Here is a 22,616-nt window from a genome sequence, read left to right on the forward strand (position 1 = left end):
CAGTAAAAAGTAAAGTTACCACCATTATACAACCAGCCCTATGATTACTCGACTTTTTTCTGGAAGTTTCAACTGTAGATTATTTTTTTTTAAATCCTTCCCTTTCTTTCTTATATGCAATTTTAGTTTTTAAAAATAACGATTCATTCTGTTTCCTACTGAAAAACATTTGTTTTACATGAAAATTAAAACTCTAAATTCGTAATGCAAGCGCAGGGTAAGCTACAGGAAAAAAATAGTTTAAGAAAATATATATTTTTCTTCTCTGTAATTTTCAAAAGTTTGCAGGTAGGAATGGTTGGTATTTAAATTTTTACTTCAAGATATCTATCTATCTATTTCTAACACATTTAAAAATTGTAAACAAAATGATTTTTGAATTGTTGCAATATCCCTGTCTGTGACATACATGTATAATAATGCTTGCTATATAAAAGGATGAAAAATGTTGATTATGATTGTGAATGATATTTCAGCACAAGACAAGACAGAGAGCAGCCGAGGGGGAATATTTCAGATTCCGGTCGACCGCTACTACCTTCCCTCACCTCCCCAACAACCCCCTCGCCCCTACAGTTCACCACCTCACCCCCGCCGCTCCTCCCTAAATCCACCTCCTCACAAATCCTGCCCCCCTCTGGGGGAGAAAATATCCTAGTTTCGGCTTCCGGGGACAAGATGACCTTTTCATCAGCCCCCGCCTCCAGGAAACAGACGGAGGACCCGGCAAGGGGCGGATCTGAGCCCGGAGGGGAGGCTTTTCCCCTGTTTGGCTTCCGGCGATCACAGTCAGAGGGAAATCTTTTGCAGAGCAAGTTAGCACAGGTGTGTATAATTGTAAATTTAGGGGTTGTTTTTGTTTTCAATTTTATGAGAAATAATCTGTTGCGCATTTTTTTGCAATAAGTTTCAAAGATTTTTGCGTAAATCTTTTAAATTTATATAGAAAGTAGTTTTATATAACAATACATAAAATAAACTAGAAAACATTTAGGTATGTAATCAAATAACTCTAGAATGGAGTTAATAGACTTTTTCAACTCTATGTATTTCTTTATTTCCCTTGGAAAATTTTAATGAAATATTTGTCAGCTCTGTTTTTGTATTTTATATATATTTTTCAATACCTGCCCATCATAATTATCCATCTAAGACATGCTAAAATTTAAATGCAATAGGTACATTTCATTAAAATTTAAATTTAGCACAAAATTTTCCCTTTTATAACATATGCTCTAAATTACATGTATGTTTTGATTCCGTGTAGCCACTCTAAAACTTTGTTTTCATAGTGAAATTGATTCTCATTGAATCTAAGTGAAGTGTTAATTGTGATATACAACAAATGTTAAATACAATTTAAGAAATGGATATAAGGATTATGAAATTTAGATTGAACAGTGATTTTTTACAAATTTAATTTTTTTTCATATTTAAATCTTTCAATTTCATCTTTAAGTGTTTGGATAGTGGTAATATAGACATATTAGGCATATAGTAATATAGACAATTTTCTATGGACTTTTGGTCCCTCGGGGCCAACGCAACAGGAAATAATCCTATTAATTTTCATTTTACTATCCGTGAAAACCTGTTTATATAACTTTTTGGTGAACATATATTACTCTTTTTTTGTATTTTGACTTGTAGTTATCGAATAATTAAGTCATTATCTTTATTTTCTTTTGTAAATTAAACACTTAAATTGATTTACATTATGTGTGTAATGAAACATGCCATATGTAACATAAGTATTAAGTATGCCTTAAAAGAATTAAGCATTTGAAATACATACTGTGTAGATTGTAATATGCACAGTAAATTCAGCACACTAAATTTCTGCATCTTTATATTTATATACCAGGATGTCTATCTGTCTGTGTGTGTTCAATGTACCTAGCTTTCATAGGTCCTGGGAACTAGTATCCGTATATAAAAGTAACAGGATCTGTGTCTGTTTCTGGTACCTAAGGATCTCGCTAACCGTTATGGTTCTTTTTAAAGTGTAACATCTCATAGGTCCTGGGAAGTTTTGTAATATTTTTAGGTAAGGTACCACCAAACCTCTAAGCGAAATCGCCCTTAGAACAAAATGACCCAGCCCCTTAAAAACTTAAAAACGCCTTTCTCCAAATAGAGCTCACTAGTGGTAAAGCTATAATGTTAAAAACATTCCGAAACCAAATTATTTACTTTAACAGTTTTTTTCTTGTTTTTAAAGCAAAGTTTAGATTATCTATGGATGTATTTATTCTTTTAACAATAGATTATAGTATTCATATAGGAAATGTCCTTTTACTCCTTAATAAGTTCTTAATTAAGTTTTTGCCTATTATAGGATGACAATATTGAGTATGAATGTGTGGTAACCTGCCAAGTAAGGAGACGTGATACTCAACAACCATCAGCCAATAACCAAGGACTTGCTTCCCAGATAAATCTTGCTAAAAGCGCCATGGATCCAAACGGACAAATTCAGGTAACCAAATCTCGATGGAAGGGGCATAATAAATTTAAAATGGTATTGTAACCTTTGCTCTTTTACATTAAATTTTTGTATTTTATAAGTCTATCTGTTTATCTTTATACTTCACTATTTTTAAGATTATAGTTTAATTTATATTTCCTTCTTTAATTTTCTATGCGTGTATGTATGTCTGTCTTTCTGTAACGTTTTAACTAGAGTGTAGAACTGTTTTAAGTCTTCCTGTCTGCATGTTATTTATGTTTGTCTTCCTTGTACAATCATTGTATGGTATAAAATATCAAATAGTAAGCTTTTTATGTCAACAAAAAATATAAAGGGCCTAAAGTATGTTTTTCGTGTAAGTTTCCAATAGGTTTCTAATAAGTTTGAATATGAAAGGTACAAAAATTATTAAAATTCTTATTCAGGAGTTGACACCTGACCAGCTGGAACACCTGATGGCGGTCATAGCAGGCATGGACACGGTCAAGAAGCTATCAAACTTCACCTCGGACAACAATCAGACCAACGGCAACGAGTTACCACCAACTGAAAAAGAAATCGCCGACTTCTTTAATTCAGTCAATATTACATCAAATGATGGTTCAAACAGCGGCGGTAATCAACCGCCAGATCCGCCGGCTCGTCGCACAAAGGCTAGTCAATATTTTTGGCGGCGGCATTATTTGAGTATTATTCAAGAGGAGGATGAGGCGAATGATAGATCAGCGGCGTCGTCCAGGGCAGGTTCAAGGCCAGTTTCCAGGCCTGCCTCAACGTATGATAATATCTTCAGGCTGTCAAGAATATCGGCGGTGTCGTCTCCGTTAGCTGTTCAGGAACATTTTTGGATATTTAATAAAAGTTTTTTTTTGTATTGATTTTTTCCGATTGAAGTGGTAAGGGTGGGGGAGGGGGGGTTCGCCAAAAACTTTGATATATCTATATTTGTAGAAAATGTGATTGTGTGTTAGAAAAACAAATTGATATTGTGAATCATAAAGTAGCTTCGCTGTAAAATATAAATATCCAAATTTGATTTGTAGAAAGAAAATCCTCGAGATTCCTACCAATCTGTAGACAGTGAAATGTCAATAGATTCTATCAACTCTATTCTTTCTGAGGCAGGGTCATCAAATAAGCAAATGGAATACAAGTTTATCGCATCGTATTATAGATAGCTTTCCGCGGATAAGAAAATAAAAAAATATTAAATATATTTTTGTCTAGTTGGCCAATTATACTGGTGTCGATTTTAATTTTTTTTTAACATCGTCGGAAAGCTGTCTATAATACGATGCTATGGTTCTAATCCAGCAGTATTAATCTCATACTGAAAAAGGATTTTATTCTATTATAGAAAAGCTAGAATGTCTGTCTAAAAAATTCATCTCTAATTTTAAAAGATGGATAAGAAAATTTAGACCACTCAACCTTCAAAGTTGGCTCAAATCTATCAATCTAACCTCATAGATAGGCAATGAAATCTAAAAAAACTATTCATATTTTTCTTTAAATTAAACATATTGAAGTTTCGACCATTTGCTTATTGTTAATGTCAACTACATAGGAGGGTTCCATCACGACAACATCAACTCTCTCCTCCACACTCGACGGTGCCTTGGTGAACCCACGGCCCTGTGAGAGTCTTAGCTGCCTGCTAGAGTCGGTGCCACCTCCATCAAACACACCAGATTCATCAATACACTCAATATCATGTTCCTCACCAACTAGTATAACATCAAATGCTTCAAAATCCGCAAATGGAGTTACTTTATCATTATCCAATGCTGTGTCTAACAATAAAAAGGTTGAAAGTAAAGAGGATACAAATTGTACTAACCCTTTTCTGTACAATAATAATGAAACGAACAGTGACAATAATATTACATACGCTGCAACTAACCCTTTTGCTAATGACATTACCAATGACAATCTTAATAATAAAACAGAAGCTACCAATACAAATGGTGATTCAACAAATAAGATAAAGGATAAAGTAATCCAGCTAATGACTGGAATGGGATCTAGGTTCAAACAACAAATATTAGAAATTGAAGCGCGCAAAAAAGGCGAAGGTAAACGTTTAATTGGCGGTAATAGTCAGCAAAAACCGTTATTAAGTGAACATGATGAAATAAATAATGCCCCGACCGTTATAGACCTTTCTAACGACCGCTCCGTTACCGAAAGTACACCTCGAAAGGTACCTTATACACAGTATTGTATATTTATTTCTATTCCTGCTTTCCCCAATTTTTTTTGGCGATTTCATTTGCTTTTTATTTAGTATATTATTTTCATATCCTGCTTATTTTAGTAGTGCTACTCCTCAATTTAGCCTTTTACATAAATTATTTAATATTTTTCTTTAAATTAAATCATTAAATAGGGTTTTAAGAAATAAACTGAAATGCATAAAAAAATATTTATAACAAGGTAATTAAATAAAGAAATTTGTACATAATACACACCCTTTTAAAAAGTGGTATCTTAATGATAAAATTTTTAAAAATCAGGTTTCTTAAGGGATAAAACAATGCATAATAATTTTATGTAAACAATACCCCTCCCCCCAAAATATGATAAACAAAATTACCCCTTGTATTTCTAAATTAATATTTTATTAAAGTCCCAAAAATTTAGGACAATGCATGAGAGAACGTGTTCATAGAATTTTGGGAACCAGTATATTTTACATATCAATGTCCCCTTCCTTCCTCATAATAAGCTTTGATTATGACCATAAAACTTGAACACCGTAATAGTGTCTGACTAATTATGACGTAACAAACAAAATTAGCCAATGAGAGGCCACTATGAATTTTACCATTGGTCAATAACGGCCTCTCATTGCCTAATTGTTTTTTGTTACGTCATAATCAGTCAGACACTATTACGGTGTTCATAAAACTTAATTTAATTAATTTCTTTTGATATCAAATTGACAAAAAAACATATTAAGACCTTGAGTTTTTTCATTTTTTTTGCTACATTCATAATATGTGTGTACATTGTACAATGCATAAAAAATAACATTTTATCTACTTTATCTACAGGACCAAGTGCAGAAAGCACTCCGACCCGTGGAAAATCTCCTGCCTCACAGCCTAGAAGCTCGCCTTCGCCCAGCAGAGCCGTTGATGAGCCCACAACCATTGCCGCAAACGGCGGTGGGCGAAGCACGCCTGACAGCCCGTCTCATGTCGCCACCGCCAGTGACGGCGGCGGAAAGCGAGAAGGAACTTTGTGGAACCGAATCTGGGAGGGGGGAAGGGGGAGCTCCCCTTCCAATACCAAGAGAGACCATTCCAGACCCAGCGGACTCAGCAGGTATGAATACATATGTTGTTAGATAGAAAGATAGATTTATATTTAAGGTGTACAAGACAGATAAAAAGACACCCCCCCCCCCCCAACAAGTTAAAATAATTTATTTCATTGTTTACATGCATGTTGTAATTTTAAAAAGTATGTGTTAGTTACAGATGTTATCTCATTTCAAGAGTGTTTTTATAACCTAATTCTTATACTTCCTTTTTAAAAAGCGCAGCTACTCTTCATGTTTTATCCTACTTGTCGGCGCTTGTCATCCAAATGCACAAAAGATACAAATCTAGGTAATATAAGATAATATAGTCCATTTCATATGAGGTGCAACTAAAGCAGACAATCATCTTATTTATGTGTGTACAATCAAAGAGTAAAGTGCTATATTTTAAAAATAGGGAAAATCTTAAAGAAAGATGTAGTGCTTCTACAAAAAAAAGGCTGTGTCAAAAAAGTACAACAATATGATAAGGATTTCAATAAATAAGAAATAAGTGGTTCTTTGAATTTAATTATAATTCTACAGTTTTCAATGTTGATTAATGTTTTTTTTTATTTATTGTAAAAATCTTTTTTCGTAAATGTTTTACGAAACAAAGTGGCCATTCTTAATTAGTATTTATTTAGATGAATTTTATCTCAGCTATGTTTAAAGAAATTCACACTTCTAAACCTCCCCACAAATTTAAAAAGATAATTAATTAACAGTTTTTCTTTAGTTTTGAAAGATTTTAAGTGACAAGATTTCAAAAATATCTCTGAGACAGAAAATTGTCAAATTATTTTTCAATTAAAATTAGAAAAAACAATATTATTAGTATCTAATTCTCCAGTCTTTAAACTAAAGAAGCTAATTGTGTTTTGGATACGGTAAAATTTCTTCAATGGCGAAGATGATTAGATTAAAGTCCCTCAACAGATTATGACGTCATACGATAAAATAACCAATGAGAGGCCAGCATAAATTTTACCATTGGTCAATTACAGTGTATACTGGCCTCTAATTGGCTCTTCTATCGTATGACGTCATAATGTTGAGGGGCTTTAATCATTAAATTGACAATGGTGAGAAAAGTTTCGTGGGAAATTGCAAAATATAATACCCCCCCCCCCAAAAAAAAAATGAGGGATATACAGATAAGATGGGTTGAAAAAAATAGATTTAAAGTCTTTCGTATCATAAACAACTAAAAACCTATAATATTAAATGTGAACATAATATTTGTCCTTCAGGCTGATTCCTCTAGTAATGTTTACAAATAATTCTAAGGACATTGCCATTGATAATTGAGGTACAACATATAGAGAAATATTTAGTTTCAAATGTTTGCTAATCTTTAGGTTTTTTAAACCAAACAAAGATCTCAATTCTACTCAACTAGGTCATTCTAAAAGTAGAAAAAAACTTGGAATATAATTTTAAGTTAAGTTCCATTTGTAATCTAGGAATTCTAAAAGTTATTGAAAGCCTATTTATGAGTTAGGGCATTCCCCCGTATTTTTATTTGGTGCTTTACTTCAAAGTACCTATCAAACACTGAAATCAGAACTCTTTACTTTTTAAATAAATGGAAAAGAAAAAATACACTTCCCTTTTTTAACTAATTTTAAAAGGAGAGGGTTTCTGTGCTCTACTAGGAACTTTGAGGTTAACCGCCTCTTATTTCTGTAATAGCAGTGAAAAATGCCCTTATTAAGTTTTTAATATGACGTTCTTTTACGCTGCGAATCTGATAATCCCTACAAAAAAAACGATTGTTATTATTACTTTGAAATTTCTACATATTCATCTATATTTATTAACTTTATTACATATATTCGCTGAGATCTAAACACAAATTCACACCCAGAAAGAAGTTTAGTAAATAAATAAACAATTTGACAGAGCTAATGTGCACCATAAGAAGAAAGAATTTATATTTAAACAAGGTGATTTATATCCATCAGTAGCTTAGTTGTAAATTATAAGAAAATAACGTGGAGTTTAGATCAAAGAACAGCAAAATTGTAATACAATTAATGATTAGAAAAAAATATACAGTTCTTTAAAAATTAGGAACGTCCTAGAAAAAATACTAGCGTCTAGGATCTTCGCCATAATTTAGGGGTTAGGTAATAACCCCACAATATTTAATTCTTTGATATGTTAAAGGAGTGTACTTACCCTCAACAGACTGGCATAAAAGCTTACCCAAAACTTGACAGAGCTTTCTAAAAAAGATCATAATTCAGCTGTTTCAGAGATCTTACTGACACACACACAAATTTGCATTATACACACATTCAAGCACTAGGATGTAAAAATTGATTTTAACTATAAGATGTAATAAATCAATGATAGATAGAATTTTAAAGCACTTTTGACCATAACCTTTACAAGTAATGGAACTACTATCAGTCTGGCTTTTTAAGAACTTAATGCAAAAAATGTTTTACAAGAATTCGCATAATCTTTTAAGGAATAATCATATTTTATTACATTTTTTAGTAGAATTTTATTTTTAGAACACCGACGCCTTCCACGGAGGAAATCAATTCCCTCGAGCAGGCTAAGGAAGCCGCAAAAGGAGGTTTAACTGCCACCGCCAGCCGCTCCAACAGCTGCTCCAACACCCCGCCTAGTCAAAGAAAACAAGTACCTCAAATTAATAATTCTATTTCAAGGTATGATGATTACAAATTCAAAAGATTAGATATTGTCTCATTTTTTTAATATTCTTTTTAATTTTTTAATTTTACAATTAACCCTCTGAACTTTCATGGTATTTTTAGATTTGATGATTTTCAATCAATTTTAATTCTTTAAAAGGTTTATATAATTTTTCTTCTACTTAGAAGCCTGGACAAATTACCTACAAGCAAACCAGAAAGTACGCAATCATCTGTGGATGTAACTGACGCAAATTTTCCTGTTTACGCAACAGTACGCAGGAAAAGCGAGGGCAGTGCAAAGGAAAGGATTGTTTGTGCATTTAAATGTTTTAATATCAAACATAAATTTAAGATATAAATAATATGCTTAATTTAACAAACTTTGAGTTAAGTAAAATATAATAATGAAAATAGCCCAACTCGTGTCCAGAACAAATATATAAAAAATCTTTATGGTAAGGATACAATAGCTTTAGAATTTTAACCTTGCAGTAAATAATCCCTGTTCAAAGGAGGGAGATAAGGGCAAAGAAAAAGAGCGACGTACCCCATCTCCGTTATTTACCCTTCGGCGGAAGGAGAGTGGTGAAAAGGTAAATGGCGAGAAACGGCGGGATTTGACCATCAGCGCTCTGATTGCAGAGTGTGAAGATTATGTAAAAACTGACAGGTAAATTTAAATTATACAGTAGCTGCAATAGTTGACAAAAAATCTTTTTTTACTAATAATGATAATACTAAAATAATTATGTCACATTTCAATAATTTATTACTTAGGATTCTAATTACCAAAGCATTATGATATAAACTAATGAATATTTACCTATAGAAATATTATTTAGATTTACCGAGGACCTAAGCACATCATTGGTCACCCTTTTTAAATCTAAAGAAGAAAAACTCAAACATGATAAACAAGCACAAAAACTTAAAACTGAAAAATTAAATGAAAATGATAGTATTAATCCTCCAAAGGACAATGGTAAAGTTAAAATAGAAGAGGACAGTGCTACTGCAACTGCTAGTGACACAGACAGTGGTGCAATATCAGCTGTAAACAACAAAACAATGGATAAAAAATGCGGGAAACCACCTAAAATCCCGCCAAATATGCGCCAAACCAAACCACTAAAAGAGGAGGTATGCACCAAAGGTGAAAGTAAAGAGGGAGCAGTTGTTTTAGTGGAGAAAGTTGGAAGATTCCCGCGGGAAAGTGTATACGACAATGTAGCAGAAACAGCTGATTCATCAGCTGTTTTGGCTGTTCCTGGTGACGTCACTGATGGTGCCAATGATTGTGTAGCAGCTGTTATTGCAGATACTGAGGGAGAAGACGAAGGAATTGATAATTATTACAGTGATGACAGTGGATCTTCTCCTAAGGTAAGAAGTCTATAGTAAAAGATTAAGTTACTTTAAAAAATATTGGTTTCCACAATTTTTACATTCAAGTGTATGTATCAAAAGTGTCCATGACATGACTATTCGATTTTTAGTGATTACAGGGACATAGATAAGTATTATAAACAAAAACTGATCATATTTGTTACGTCATTAACTATTTAACTTTTTAAAAATGAAGCAAAAATATTTTGTAATGAATAATGTTTTAAAATGTAAAAGAACGCTTTTTCCTTCAATTTTACTTATCCTTAACTTAAAGTTTTAAAGTTGCAATCTTAAGAATAAATAATATATGCAGCGTTAAAAAGATATTAAAGCAGGCGGTTGAACTTCTAGAGGCTTTATTTTTCTGATTGCATTGCCTTTTGTGGCCAAGTCTTGAAAGAATTTCTCCTAAGAATGCCTTTTTATCTCAAAATTTGAAGAATTTGCAATTTGTTTAAAATACATGATTCATTTAAGATCGTACAAATATGCAAATAACTGTCATTAATAATGATTTTATTTTTTTTATCGATGCTTTCCACAATTATAACTATAGTAGACTGTCAAATGAAATTGTTATGGAAATATGTTTAAAATGTAGCAAATTGTATAAAAGATTTAATTGCTTAGGTTGCTCCAAGTCTTCAAATGCACGAGACCAGCCCTACTCATGGTTCTGAAGTCGGCAACCATGCAAATAGTCCTGGTCAAGGAGCAGCAGAAGTTGGCGTCCATGAGTCTGAAGAGGTTGACATCCATGAATCTAGTCCAGCGCAGTATTCTGAGGGATATGATAGCTCACAAGAGTTAGGTAAGCCATTATTATTCGTGGGAAGCACTTGACTTGGAAATTCAAAATTAACCTGTGAAATTTTGAACAGATTTTAAATTAGATATAACAAGCAAACCCTGTGCAAGCAATTGATTACAAATATGTAGAAGTTTTTGCTTAAAGATTCTATTCTCCAATAGTATTTAATGTTAAATGCTTTGTTGAAATCAAGCTGATACAAAATGAAACAAAAAATGAGAGAAAGAAAACAAAATTTTGGAATAAACATTATGACCCATATGCAAAGTCATTGTATATTTGATATTCAAAAAAAGAAAAAAACTTCAAAATCGCACAAATTCTGCGAAATCACTTGTCCTAGTTAAATCTCCCATTTAAAACTTTCGTTGAATTAAATCTATCCTGGAAAAAAAATAATCTTTGGGGAAATAGAATGAGTCACACTTAAGTAGCGCAACAAATTCCTATATATGATAATGAAGACATAAGTAGTGCAGCCACAAAATTATCATAGATTGTCCTCCAAAAAAATGCTAAACTAACCCTTAAGTAACTTTGCTTATACATTTAAGTATCCTTATTACACTAGAGTTAGAAGATTAATTAATATTATCCTATCCCTAATTAACAAACACATAGAATAGGTCCAAGAAATTTTTTTTTTCTATATTGACATTATAACTGCTGTCTTTTGTTAATATAAAAACAGCGCCAAGTTATAACAGATTTTAGAAAGTAGCAAATAAAAAGAGTTAATTTTGTTTTCATAATATTTTCACAATGTTTGTTTAACTTCTAAATTGAGATTTATTTTGAAATAAATTAATTCTACACCTCACAATTCTTTTTATGCATTTGATACTTTCCCAAATTTATTTTGAAGGTAGCTAAAGAGCAATTTACATCCCATTGACGTTAAAATGTTTAACCTAAAAACACAGGAAGGTTATGTATTTCTTTGGATTTATAAACTTATAGTACTAGTACGCCCTTATTTTTTATATTGAAAGGAGGTCTCTTATTTACAAAAAAAAGGCAATAACTCTTTCAAATTTTGTATTAGACAAAGCTATATATTTTTGCTATCATCCTTGTTGATTTTTTTCATTTAGATGTTTAAATATTCTAAATCGGAAACTTTATTTGAATTCAATTGTTATTAAAGCTTAATGGAGGGATTAAACAAAAGTTTGGGAATAGTACAAGAATTATAATAGGAAAAAGGATTAAATATCCACGGAAAAACCTTCCACACAAACTGTTTTTTATCTTTAAAGACAAAAAAAGTTGGTGATTGCTTTAACCATCGCGCCACATATCGGTAGCAAAGCTGAAAATAAGGTGATTAGAATAAAGTGCTGGCACCTGCTATTTCTTTGTTAAATTTATTATTTTATTGATTAAAAAAATAACATTTCTCATAAATTTGTTTTGTCTTCATAAGATAGCAAATAAAAAATGAACTGTTGAAAATAAAAGGCTATCTATCATCTGTTACTTCTTTGTTTCATTGAGCAAAGCATGAAAATACCATTTATCTTTCTCATTTATTCAGGGAATAGGGTTTTAAGTTAATTGAAAATTTAAAGTAAATTAAGTTTTTTAAAAAAGCTATTGAAAAAGTTTCAAAGAAAATATAGACCCTGGCACCTTAATTTTGAGAAAGATAGGGGATGGGAGGAGGGAAGCTAAAGAAAAAGAGAGACTTTGAGAGAGATTTCATACATTTTTTATTCGCGTACATTATCCCTGACAATTCACTTTAACTCAGAATCTAAAGGGAATTATATCTGAGTTATGTTCTTTGAATTACTGCAAAAAATATCCGGTTTCTTTTACTGTGCATGGACTGAGACAAGCTTCCCTATAAACAAATTAAGATTAGGAAAAATAAAGTGAAAACAAAGTAATTTTTTATTTTTCTAAATTTCTTTAGTTTTACAATGGCAAATTAAAGTTAAAAGTTCCCTTTTACAATTTGGGCTAAATATTTTAGAAAACATTATAATATTTTTTTGATTAATTTATCTCATGATTTTTACATTTTTATTCTAGATAATATTTTTATCTATTGTTAAAATTTAAAAAATATGACAAAGAATTTTATCTTGAAAAATGAGATGGGTCTTATTTCCCTTCCCAATAACAATTTAAAGAGTTATGCTCCGTTAAAATTGACAATTGGGCAGTGGATATTTTTGTAAAGAACTGGCCGCTTAGGCTAAAGTCAGTGTCGTGCAGGAGAGCAGGGGGCTGTCAACACACCCCATAAACATGATATTAGAAAAAATACATGCCCTTTTGTCACTCTCTTACGGTTTCAGAACCTCCTGGTGAATTATAGAAGTTTTAGTAATACTTTTTGTTAAAGAATATAGTTTTTGAGTTTTTTTAATGGGAGTTTAATTTAAACTTCTGAATCAAATAAATTGTTTCTTAATTGGCTAAAAATTATAATTTTTGCACGTTCATTGTTGTTTATCTTAAAATTTATTTAGACAAGAAAACAAAGAAAGGTTAATGAAAAGAAAATAGTTTTTGTCATTATTCTTTATATCTTTCCTGCAAATTTGATCTTCTTATTTTATCTGATTTATGTATATAAAGGTTTTCAGCTTTCTATACACTTTTTTATTCATGACTCGACTCAATAACAATATATTCTTAAAAATATGATACTTCCGAAGAATAATTTTCTTTCAAAATTTGTTATTCTTATATAAAAGTAATAGGATCTGTGTCTGTCTGTGCCAAAGGATCTCGCTAACTGCTCAACCGTTAAGGTTCTCCTTTACAGAATAGCTTCTTATAGTTCATGGAAAGGTTTATATCTATTTTGGGGAAGGATACTTCGACCATCCCAAGAAAAAATCCACTATATTAAAATCATAAGCAATATTGCAAACAAAATTTTTGGTCTAAATTAAAACAAAAGAGTAGTTAAGCTACAATGATGTAGTTTAAATAGTTTCTGGTGTAATATGAATTCTAAGAATAGCTAAAGTAAAAAACAACAATACTAGCTTCAAAACTTCAATATTTATGTCTTTCACATTTGCTGAGCTATCAATCAGAGAGATAGAAAGATACTTTCTGTAACAATGACAAAAGCTAACACGGTCAAAGCACCTTTTATTTTTAATACGCTTTCATCGCAGCTTTATCATCAATAAGGAATTTCTGTGCATCCGTCTTTTGCCTCGCATTATTTTCATAGATGATATAAAGAGTTATTGAAGTCACTTTGAATTGCTTAAACTCTAAGTAGAAGACAGTTTTACTTAGAAGTAATAAGATAAATATGTACGAATAAAAGTAACAAAATCAGAAAGTTATTTCGTTTTGAAAGTTTTCCCTAAGAAAAGTGCAAACTAATGTGCTGTCTATTTATGCTTTTGTAACATTTTAACCTATTGGAAGTGCGAAAAAATAAGTATACTATAGATAAAGGGGTACGTGATAGGAGTAAAAAAGTTCTAAACTTTTAAATACCATATCTAAAAAACAGGTTTAACTCCTTTAAAAAAAATATTTTAGACATCTGTTAACACAAACTTTCTTTGAAAATGCGATATAGTATGATGCCTTACTATATAGACATTAAGGAATCTTTTTCAAAAATTATATTTTAAATACTTAATAAGCTTTTTATCTCTGCGAAGACTAATAGGATATGTTTGAAAATACGTAATATTTTGACTCTTGCTTTCAAGGGTAAGGTAAGAAATAAACAAAAACTTATGTTCTAGGATTGCTATAATTAAGACATAGGATTGATCACTACAAAGTTTTAGTTAATTATAATCTTAGAGCCATGTTTGATCAATAGAAAATCGTAAAAAATATTTTTTTTTTAAATTTAAGATTAACAGCATTCAGAGGAGGGAAGGCGTAACGAAATAGCCTAAAACTTCCAAAAGACCCAAACTTAAAAATAGAATAGCATGAAACCATTCCGGGACCCATGAAAAACTGCCCTAAAATGACGTAATCATTCGGTCTAATGGTTCTGTGAATTTCAACAGAAACCTTACTGCTTTATATGATGGGGTTAAAAAAATTTCAATAAAATCATTACCCTTATTTGATTTTATTAATTGGGTTTTTAATACTAAGGAGGTTATGTCGTATTGGAAATTTCCGTTGCGATTTGCGTATTTGAACCTGAATATTTTGGGGCCATTTACCCATCCCTTCAACTTTTCTTGTGTTATTGTCCTCTTGGCAAATTCTCTCGTCATTAGTTTGCAAAAATTCTGACTGCTGTAATAATTAACAAGAGTATTTATATATCTGCTTAAATATGTTTTTGACATGTATTTTAGAATATTCATATTTATATCTATAAATATCAAGATAATATTTTCGAAGACTTTTTTAATAATCATGCCTACAAGAGATGTCTAGAATAGTAAAAATGCTATGTAGGATTGTTATGAAAAATGAAATGTTACTTTTACTAACCCACATAACATCAAAATATCCCTCTTAATACAAGCGCTCAAATCATTTCAGATTTTTGAAATGTTTTGAAAGCTTGAAGTTTATGATGTTCAAAATACTGAGTTAACCATAAAAAAGCGTGTTTTTGATTGTACGATTGTTTTAAAGTCTTCAAAGTGCATTGTAAGGATCGCCTCTTTTTGTTGGTCAAGACATTCACTCTATTTTATTGCTTATAGTAGATACCAAGTTTACAAACTGTTTATTATTCTAGAATATCAAATGACATTATAATGTCAAAGAAGCACAAAATAATCAGGGAAACCCATAAATCCGAAATTACCAATTTAATCCTTTAACAGCATTCCTTGAAAGTTTATATCCCCTTTTAACCTGTGCTCCTTGGCTTATCCTGGCAAACAACTATAGCTGCTTTCGCTTAGATTAAGTTAGGTGAAGTAGGCATTGTAATATTAGATCACTAATTTAAGGTTATAAGTAATTGATAATTATTAATTTTATCATTAATGTCGACGCAAATATCATGAATACAAGGTTCTGTATATGATAATTTACAAACAAAACATTTACTTTTTAACTATCAGCAATTAACATAATTGCAATGCAACTAGTATCGAGTTGATTTCATGTCATATCTCTGTATTTTTCATCTGTCTCTTTTTCTAATAACTTTATTGTGCTTATAGCTGATGGGAATTTATAATGTTTATATACTTTGCGCGCTTGCTCATGATGTGTACGCGCTTTACGTAGGGAAATCCTAACAGGAATATTAAACCAAAAGAAAAACTAGTTTTACCAAATTTTCTGTCCGCTGAAAGTAACAACTTCTTGAAAAATATATTATATTTTATTGGTAACAGTTAGAGCAAAATATTGTCAAATAATATTTAGTAAAAATAATTTGGTCTTTCCTAGGATATTTTAATGAAGCTGAAAGTTGAATATAAAAAGATTTTTCTTAAGACTTATACAGTTATATTTTAAGACTCTAAAAAATGTAATGAAAAAGGAAAAAGCTTATGTACAATAAAATTTGTGTAAAACTTGTCACTATCTTTATTCCCCTTGTAATTTTAAGGATTAATAAATCTGTCAGTTTTCATACTTTGCATTCTCAGGGTTGGATGTGTATTCGGAGAGATTAATCAAAGATTTGATTACAAGCAGCTAAACATTTTCTTGTCTCCTGTTTTGCAATAACAAATCTGTTACTACAAACAGACTGTTATATAAAACCTTTTATGATTTATATTGCTATACCTTTCAAAAAGTGGTTTTTGCTTCCAAGTCCTATAATTAGTTAAGCTATATTGTAAATGACCACTAGAAACGTTAACTTTTAACGAACGCATTAGGGTTGTAGTCTTATATTGTTTTAAAGTTAATTTAATACAAATCCATTTTCAAAGAGTAATTTTATCTATTAAAGAAAATATTTAGCACAGAATAGGCTGTTAGAATTAATAAAAGAATAATTAACATTTGACCTTAATATTCCATAAGTATATTTAAGTATTTTAATAATCTTTACTTTGTAAAATATGAAGGAATTTCATAGGGTTTGTATCTAACAAGAATTTATAGTTTGTCGAAATCTTAGCCTTGATCTTTGATTGTTTTTATAAAAATATAGATTGCAAGAAATTAATCAAAATATGTGTAGAAAATCCGAAATATGGCATATTAACTCCAAAATTTATCAAAGAAGTCTAAATATGTTTTGTTCAAATGAATGTTGTAGAAAATTATTTTCTTAAAAATATACATAGTAACACAAATACGAGTTATATAAAACATAGTAAAAAATTAACATATGTGCTACAATCACTTTTCATTTTTTTAACCCCTTGCTATTTTTTTGCTTTTGCAGTTATAAACCTGCAAATCAAAGCTTAATTTTACTTGACCCAACATAGCGTTAAAAAATCACAGTTACGCTACGCTTTGAAAATCAAAACGAAAGGGGGTTAGTAGAAGGTTCACATGCGAATCAATATAGATTTTGCAACCTAGTCCCCTTTGAAGTATAAAATTGAATTTACAACTTGAATGTAGGTCATTTTTTGCTTACAACATCAACAAGAATGATAAATGGCAAAGATAGAAAGAATTTTTTAAAATTTGAAAACAATGATTTAATTTGATTTCTCGTATTCATTCGAATCCGTTGGATAGGAACCGGTTCTCATCCATACGAAAAAACTATGTCTAGCATCGAAATATATCCAGCTTTCTATATCCGCGGAAAGCCGTTTATAATACGATGCGAGAAATAACTATTATTATTCTTCTGTCTTACTTCTTTGTATTTCTTAGTACGTTTTCTTTCTTCTTCTTTTTTAGTCTAAAGTAAATACTGCCATTATTGCTTTAATTTGTTTAAGTGAGCTTCACTTTTATTAATGTTGTCATCCTTGGTGACATTATGAAGATATGAAACCTCAGTTTCAACTCTTTTATACATAAATGTTTGAGTTTCTCACAGAGTAGCTTAATTTGTATGCTAATGCAATATAAACATGTTTAATTGTCTAGGCTACTATTATCATAATCAAAGTAAGTTTACAAGTCTTGCAAAGAAACTGAGCGTACATAACTGTTTTTATATTGTCATAAAGCTTTTTTGTTCGTGAAAAGGTTTTAGGTATATTTTTGTAGGAGTTTGCCTGTTTATTTAAAGAAAGAAAAAATGCTACAGAAAAAACTATATGTAAATTCATTTATTTAAAAAAAAATGGATAAGATAAGCAAATTTTACAAAAAAAGACCATAGGGGTGGATGCCTCAAAGAAATAAAATAGAAGCATTTTCCATTTATCCATTTTTAACGTTCCCCCAGCGAGCCCCTTTGAAAAACCCGTCTTCGATTAACAATATTGGACTACTTTAAAAATTACTTTGCCTTTGATAATCTTATTATTTTCAGACAAGAAATCCCGGCTAGACGGAATGAATATAAATATAGTGGAAGAATCTTTTAAACCGGCAGAAAATCCTCTAAATTTAACACAACAACAACATCATGAGTTCTCGACAGGTATGATAGTTATTATATGTACTTTTATTTGTATGATAATTGTTGGCTGAAAATCTTTTTCTAAAACAATCCTAATAATAAAGTAATAGAATGTCTGTTTGTACTGAAGGAGCTCGCTAACCGCTGAACTGATTTGGTACTCCTTTACAGGGTAGCTTCTCTTAAGTCTAGGGAACGTCAATAACTATTTTAGGGGGTTAATGCTCCCCTCCCCCCTTAAAATAGAGGAATATTGTACTTTTTATTTTTGAAACTAAAACCAGGGTGAGTGGCTGTATTCATTTCACCACCAAAAGTGCCCCTTGAGGCCTCTAGGGGGTGTTGCCGCTAGTCTTTAGATACTAAAGTACTAAAAGGTTTGTTCGGCCTTCAATGATTTTTTTAATGAAAATGTTTTCGAATATTTTTTCTTCAGGAAATAACAACAAAACTCTACCAAATGCTGAAAATCTCCATAGCCAGCCAGCTTTGACCAACACTGTACCTGTTACAACAGGACTGAATCCCTACCCACAATCCTACCTATCTACGTACAACAATATTGTTGCTAAGGGGGAGACACCTATGGACAAATTAACGTACCAAAATCTGGCCACTTCACAGTATTTATTGGAGAATAGTCATTTTATGTATCCTTCAGGTAGAAATATGAATATTCTTTTTATATGTCTATAATATTCTGGTCAAAAACTATTAAAAAATAACCCAGTTCATGCTCAAGCAATGACAATGAGAAAACAATATTGAATTTTAAATCAACTCACCTCTCCAGAGTACTACAACTCGAGACCTAACCCTTATCTATATATCTAACTATCTACTAAGAAATAAATGTTTGTCCATCTTACTATCTACTAATCTATCTGTCTATCTACTTGTATTCATATTTATTTTTACCTATCAACCTACCTGTTTATATGTAACTAGGAATGTCTGACTTGCTTAACAGTTCTCTGGATACCCAAGACACAGACACAACTATCTATGGTTCTATAGAAGATATAAAGATTATAGATGATAAAGTAGCCTCACTACAGGCTGCTGATCTGAATGTGTCAGATTCAACAGATTATATGAATATACCTGGATTGCAGGCAAGTAATCATTGTACGTGTCAAATATAATTCGTCCACAGTTGACGTGGTAGGGAGAGTAACAAGGTATTTGACGATAAATTGATGTACATCTTTAATTTATCGTCAAATAAACAAAATTGCGTAAATGTAAATTAGTGGTGGAAAAGAAAGGACAACTCAAGCAAGGTTTAATAAAAGTCCCCAAAATATAATAAGCCAAATAATAATAGTAATTTTTGGGACCAGTATTATCACAATCTAGTCTTCCCTCCCATTTTATGAAACAAAAATATTTTATCCATGTGACTTTTAATAACAATTTTTACACAAATCTTAAATTTTTGTTCAGGCCTGTGATTTGGAAATGATACAAGAAGAAAGATCCAGAAAATTTAAGGTATAAACAAATCTGAAAGCTAAAAATAAGGTCTAGATTTTTCCATTAAACATATATTTAGTATTATTGTCAATAAAACAAGGATAATAAAATAGTAGGGAAACACAACACAATTTCGGAATGAAAGTGAGGAATAGCACAGAAGTTCAGTTGCCATAACAAAGGAAACAAGCAGAGATAATACGCAAAAACTTAAAGAAATTTACGAGTCCTTTAACAAGTAAAGTTTATGTATTTGAAGTATGACCGTTTGATTGGCGGTCAAAAAAGAATAGCATTTATAATAGGAATTTTCCCTGAAATTTTGCTATCTTTCTTCAATAGCAGCTAAGATAATTAAATTTCCGTTTCCGTTGAATGACTGACTGGCGGACTGGCAGATTTTTAGACAGACAAAGTGAATTTTAGAGTAGCTAATTGTTCAAACATCACATCCGGTAACTAGAATTTTAATCATTTTACTTAATTATAATTGTATGACAGAGATTAAAAAGAAATAAACTTTTCATTTTTTTATATTTCAGAACGAGCTGAAACTGCCCCGCGAAGATTATGAGAGCCTGATGTCTGATATTGAAGAAACACTGAGTATTCTATCAATGTACTCCAGAAGTACAACTCCTGTACACCTACAAGAGACTTCCAGGTAAATAAATTGGTCTTTTTCTCTAGAAGTACAACTAAATTTCATTCTTCATTTAAAAGATGGGGTCGACTTATCACCCTCTACTCCCTCTTCCTTCTTAAGTTCTTCTTGAGTCGTAGCAAAAAAATATTTTTTTTTACAGTTGTATTCTATTTTAGGTGTACAACGCCAGCCCAGTATTCAAACTCAAGATGTCAAACACCATCCGATGTTTTCTTCTCCAGGTAATTTTATTTCCAGTATCACTTCGAAACTGATTAATATCTGCTAGATTAGAACCGGTTTTGAGCCATACTGAACAATCATGTATAGCATCGTATGAAATCCAGTTTTCTACGAAATTAGCCCTTGCCTTCGTCATCTCAAGGAGAACAAAATTGGTTTTATTCTTATAATTGTAAAATTTATTTCCGTGGAAAGCTTTTTACAATACGATCGATAAATAACTATTTTGTAATTTTTTAAATAACAAATTAATCTTCCATTTCCCTATTTATGTATCACTATAACTATTCATATTTTAAAATTAGGTCATGATATTAAGTTCAGTATTAGCTAATTTCTTGAAAAGAATGTAATATTTAAATGTATTGTTATCTACAAATTATTTTGTTTTATTGTGAAGTTTTTGGTCTGGTGAAAATTGTTGGGGTATCCTGATAACTTTGTTTTCCTAGACTACTTTGTAATACAAATTGTACTGAATATGATATAAATATTTCAACATGTTTTACTTAAACCCTATTCAGGACTTAGCTAGAACTTCCACTTAAATTACAGTTTTTTTAGTACAGATAAAAAATGGTGAAGAATTTCATAGGAATAGCAATCATATCAATTAGATTAGATTAATTTGAATTCGCCATTGCGGTGGTTTTATTTCAGTAAGGTTTCAATGAATTAGCCTATATCTTGGTTTTAGGAGTGTTTGAATAAAAGGGAGACAAAATAAAAAATGAGCACTTGATCCCCCATCCCTTTATGGATCCCTAACCCTACGGAACTAAAGGGTGTGCAAAATAAATGCAGAAATTTTTTAAATTGAAATTGCGCGGCTTGTGTTAATAGTAGAAAAATACTACGCATACTGTTAGAACCGCTCAGAAGTTTTTTTTTGGAAATATAAAAAGATTCCTGTGCTACGCATAGTTTAGGAGCTACGTGTTAAAATGTCCCAACTGACTTAAAACTTGACTTGCGAGTAAATTTTGGGACATTTTACCATCTGGCTCCTAGATTATTTGTAGCACAAGAACCGTTCTTATATTCCAAAAAATACAGTTCATAGCGGTTCTAACGGTATGCGTAAAATTTTTCTACTATTAACACAAGCCGCGCAATTTGAAATTATAAAATGTAGGCATCTCTTTTTGCAAAATATCTTCTCTAAATTTTAGTTATATTTTAAAATTTACTCGCAGTTCAAGTTTTACATCAGTTGGGACATTTTAACACGTAGCTCCGGTCCTATACGTAGCAGAGGAATCGTTCTTATACTTACAAAAAATAGACTTCTTAGCGGTTCTAACGGTATGCGTAACATTTTTCTACTATTAACACAAGCCGCGCAATTTCAATTTAAAAATGTCCGCATTTTTTTTGCACACCCTTTAAATCCAGTTACCATGTACCCAATATGACCAAACCTAACTTAATATATGGTAAAACACGCCTTATATTTTATTACAGAATAAGAGGGAGGCGGGAGGGTAATGTGCTCGACCTTCTACTTTGAGCAAAACCCAAAAATAATCTGTTTGTACATTGTAATAACTTTTGTTTATATCAGGACACCAAGTGTAATGTCAGTACGGTCCTGCATGGATGGTGATGCTTCCCGGTATCCACACAGAACTATCTCTGACAAACATGTTATACCTGTTGTCACTGTTTTCGATGACCTCAAAGGAACACTTTATGATTTGTTTAATAGATTAAAATAACTTTTCTAATTGTAAATTTCTTTCTTTTTTTCTTCACCGTAGTAAACATCTACATGGTGTGATAGAATTACATTAGATTTCAAAAGAAATTCTATTGTCAATGGATGTAAAGTTAGTGACATATTCCAGTTCTATGAATATATTCCAAAGTATTTGAGATTCACAATATTTTTAATGAATTAGGAATATTTGTTTAGTGTGTTGGGCTTTTTATTTTAAGATCTTCAAAGCCTGTTAAAAAATTATGCTATGTAATAATTCTAGTTACAGTTAAATTAAATTCTAAAAGTGTCATTTTAAAGAGTATCTCTCTGACTCTGATATGTCGTTAGATTACAGAATAGCAACACTAAGAAAGAAAAACAGGCGGGTTTATATCCATTTAGAAAAAATAGATTCAAGAAGCATATAAAATACTA

The 22,616-nt window shown here is 31.1% G+C and overlaps 1 protein-coding gene across 1 annotated transcript in view; it reads left to right on the plus strand.

The window, feature by feature from the left end:
- LOC145315382 (uncharacterized) overlaps positions 1-22,616 on the plus strand; it is a 47,035-nt gene that overhangs the window by 19,900 nt on the left and 4,519 nt on the right. The window contains exons 13-31 of the mRNA XM_080155369.1: positions 477-825; positions 2,339-2,479; positions 2,896-3,304; positions 3,512-3,591; positions 4,038-4,545; positions 5,527-5,800; positions 8,303-8,461; positions 8,633-8,745; positions 8,957-9,119; positions 9,292-9,832; positions 10,469-10,649; positions 18,025-18,135; positions 18,551-18,775; positions 19,063-19,229; positions 19,561-19,608; positions 20,133-20,254; positions 20,413-20,478; positions 22,044-22,158; positions 22,496-22,563. Of these exons, the coding sequence (XP_080011495.1) occupies positions 477-825; positions 2,339-2,479; positions 2,896-3,304; positions 3,512-3,591; positions 4,038-4,545; positions 5,527-5,800; positions 8,303-8,461; positions 8,633-8,745; positions 8,957-9,119; positions 9,292-9,832; positions 10,469-10,649; positions 18,025-18,135; positions 18,551-18,775; positions 19,063-19,229; positions 19,561-19,608; positions 20,133-20,254; positions 20,413-20,478; positions 22,044-22,158; positions 22,496-22,563 (3,840 nt within the window). The remainder of the gene's footprint in view (positions 1-476; positions 826-2,338; positions 2,480-2,895; positions 3,305-3,511; positions 3,592-4,037; positions 4,546-5,526; positions 5,801-8,302; positions 8,462-8,632; positions 8,746-8,956; positions 9,120-9,291; positions 9,833-10,468; positions 10,650-18,024; positions 18,136-18,550; positions 18,776-19,062; positions 19,230-19,560; positions 19,609-20,132; positions 20,255-20,412; positions 20,479-22,043; positions 22,159-22,495; positions 22,564-22,616) is intronic.

The sequence above is a fragment of the Acartia tonsa genome, chromosome 1 (assembly GCF_053477335.1).
Source record: "Acartia tonsa isolate MP-2025a chromosome 1, ASM5347733v1, whole genome shotgun sequence".
Classification (NCBI taxonomy): Eukaryota; Metazoa; Arthropoda; class Copepoda; order Calanoida; family Acartiidae; genus Acartia; species Acartia tonsa.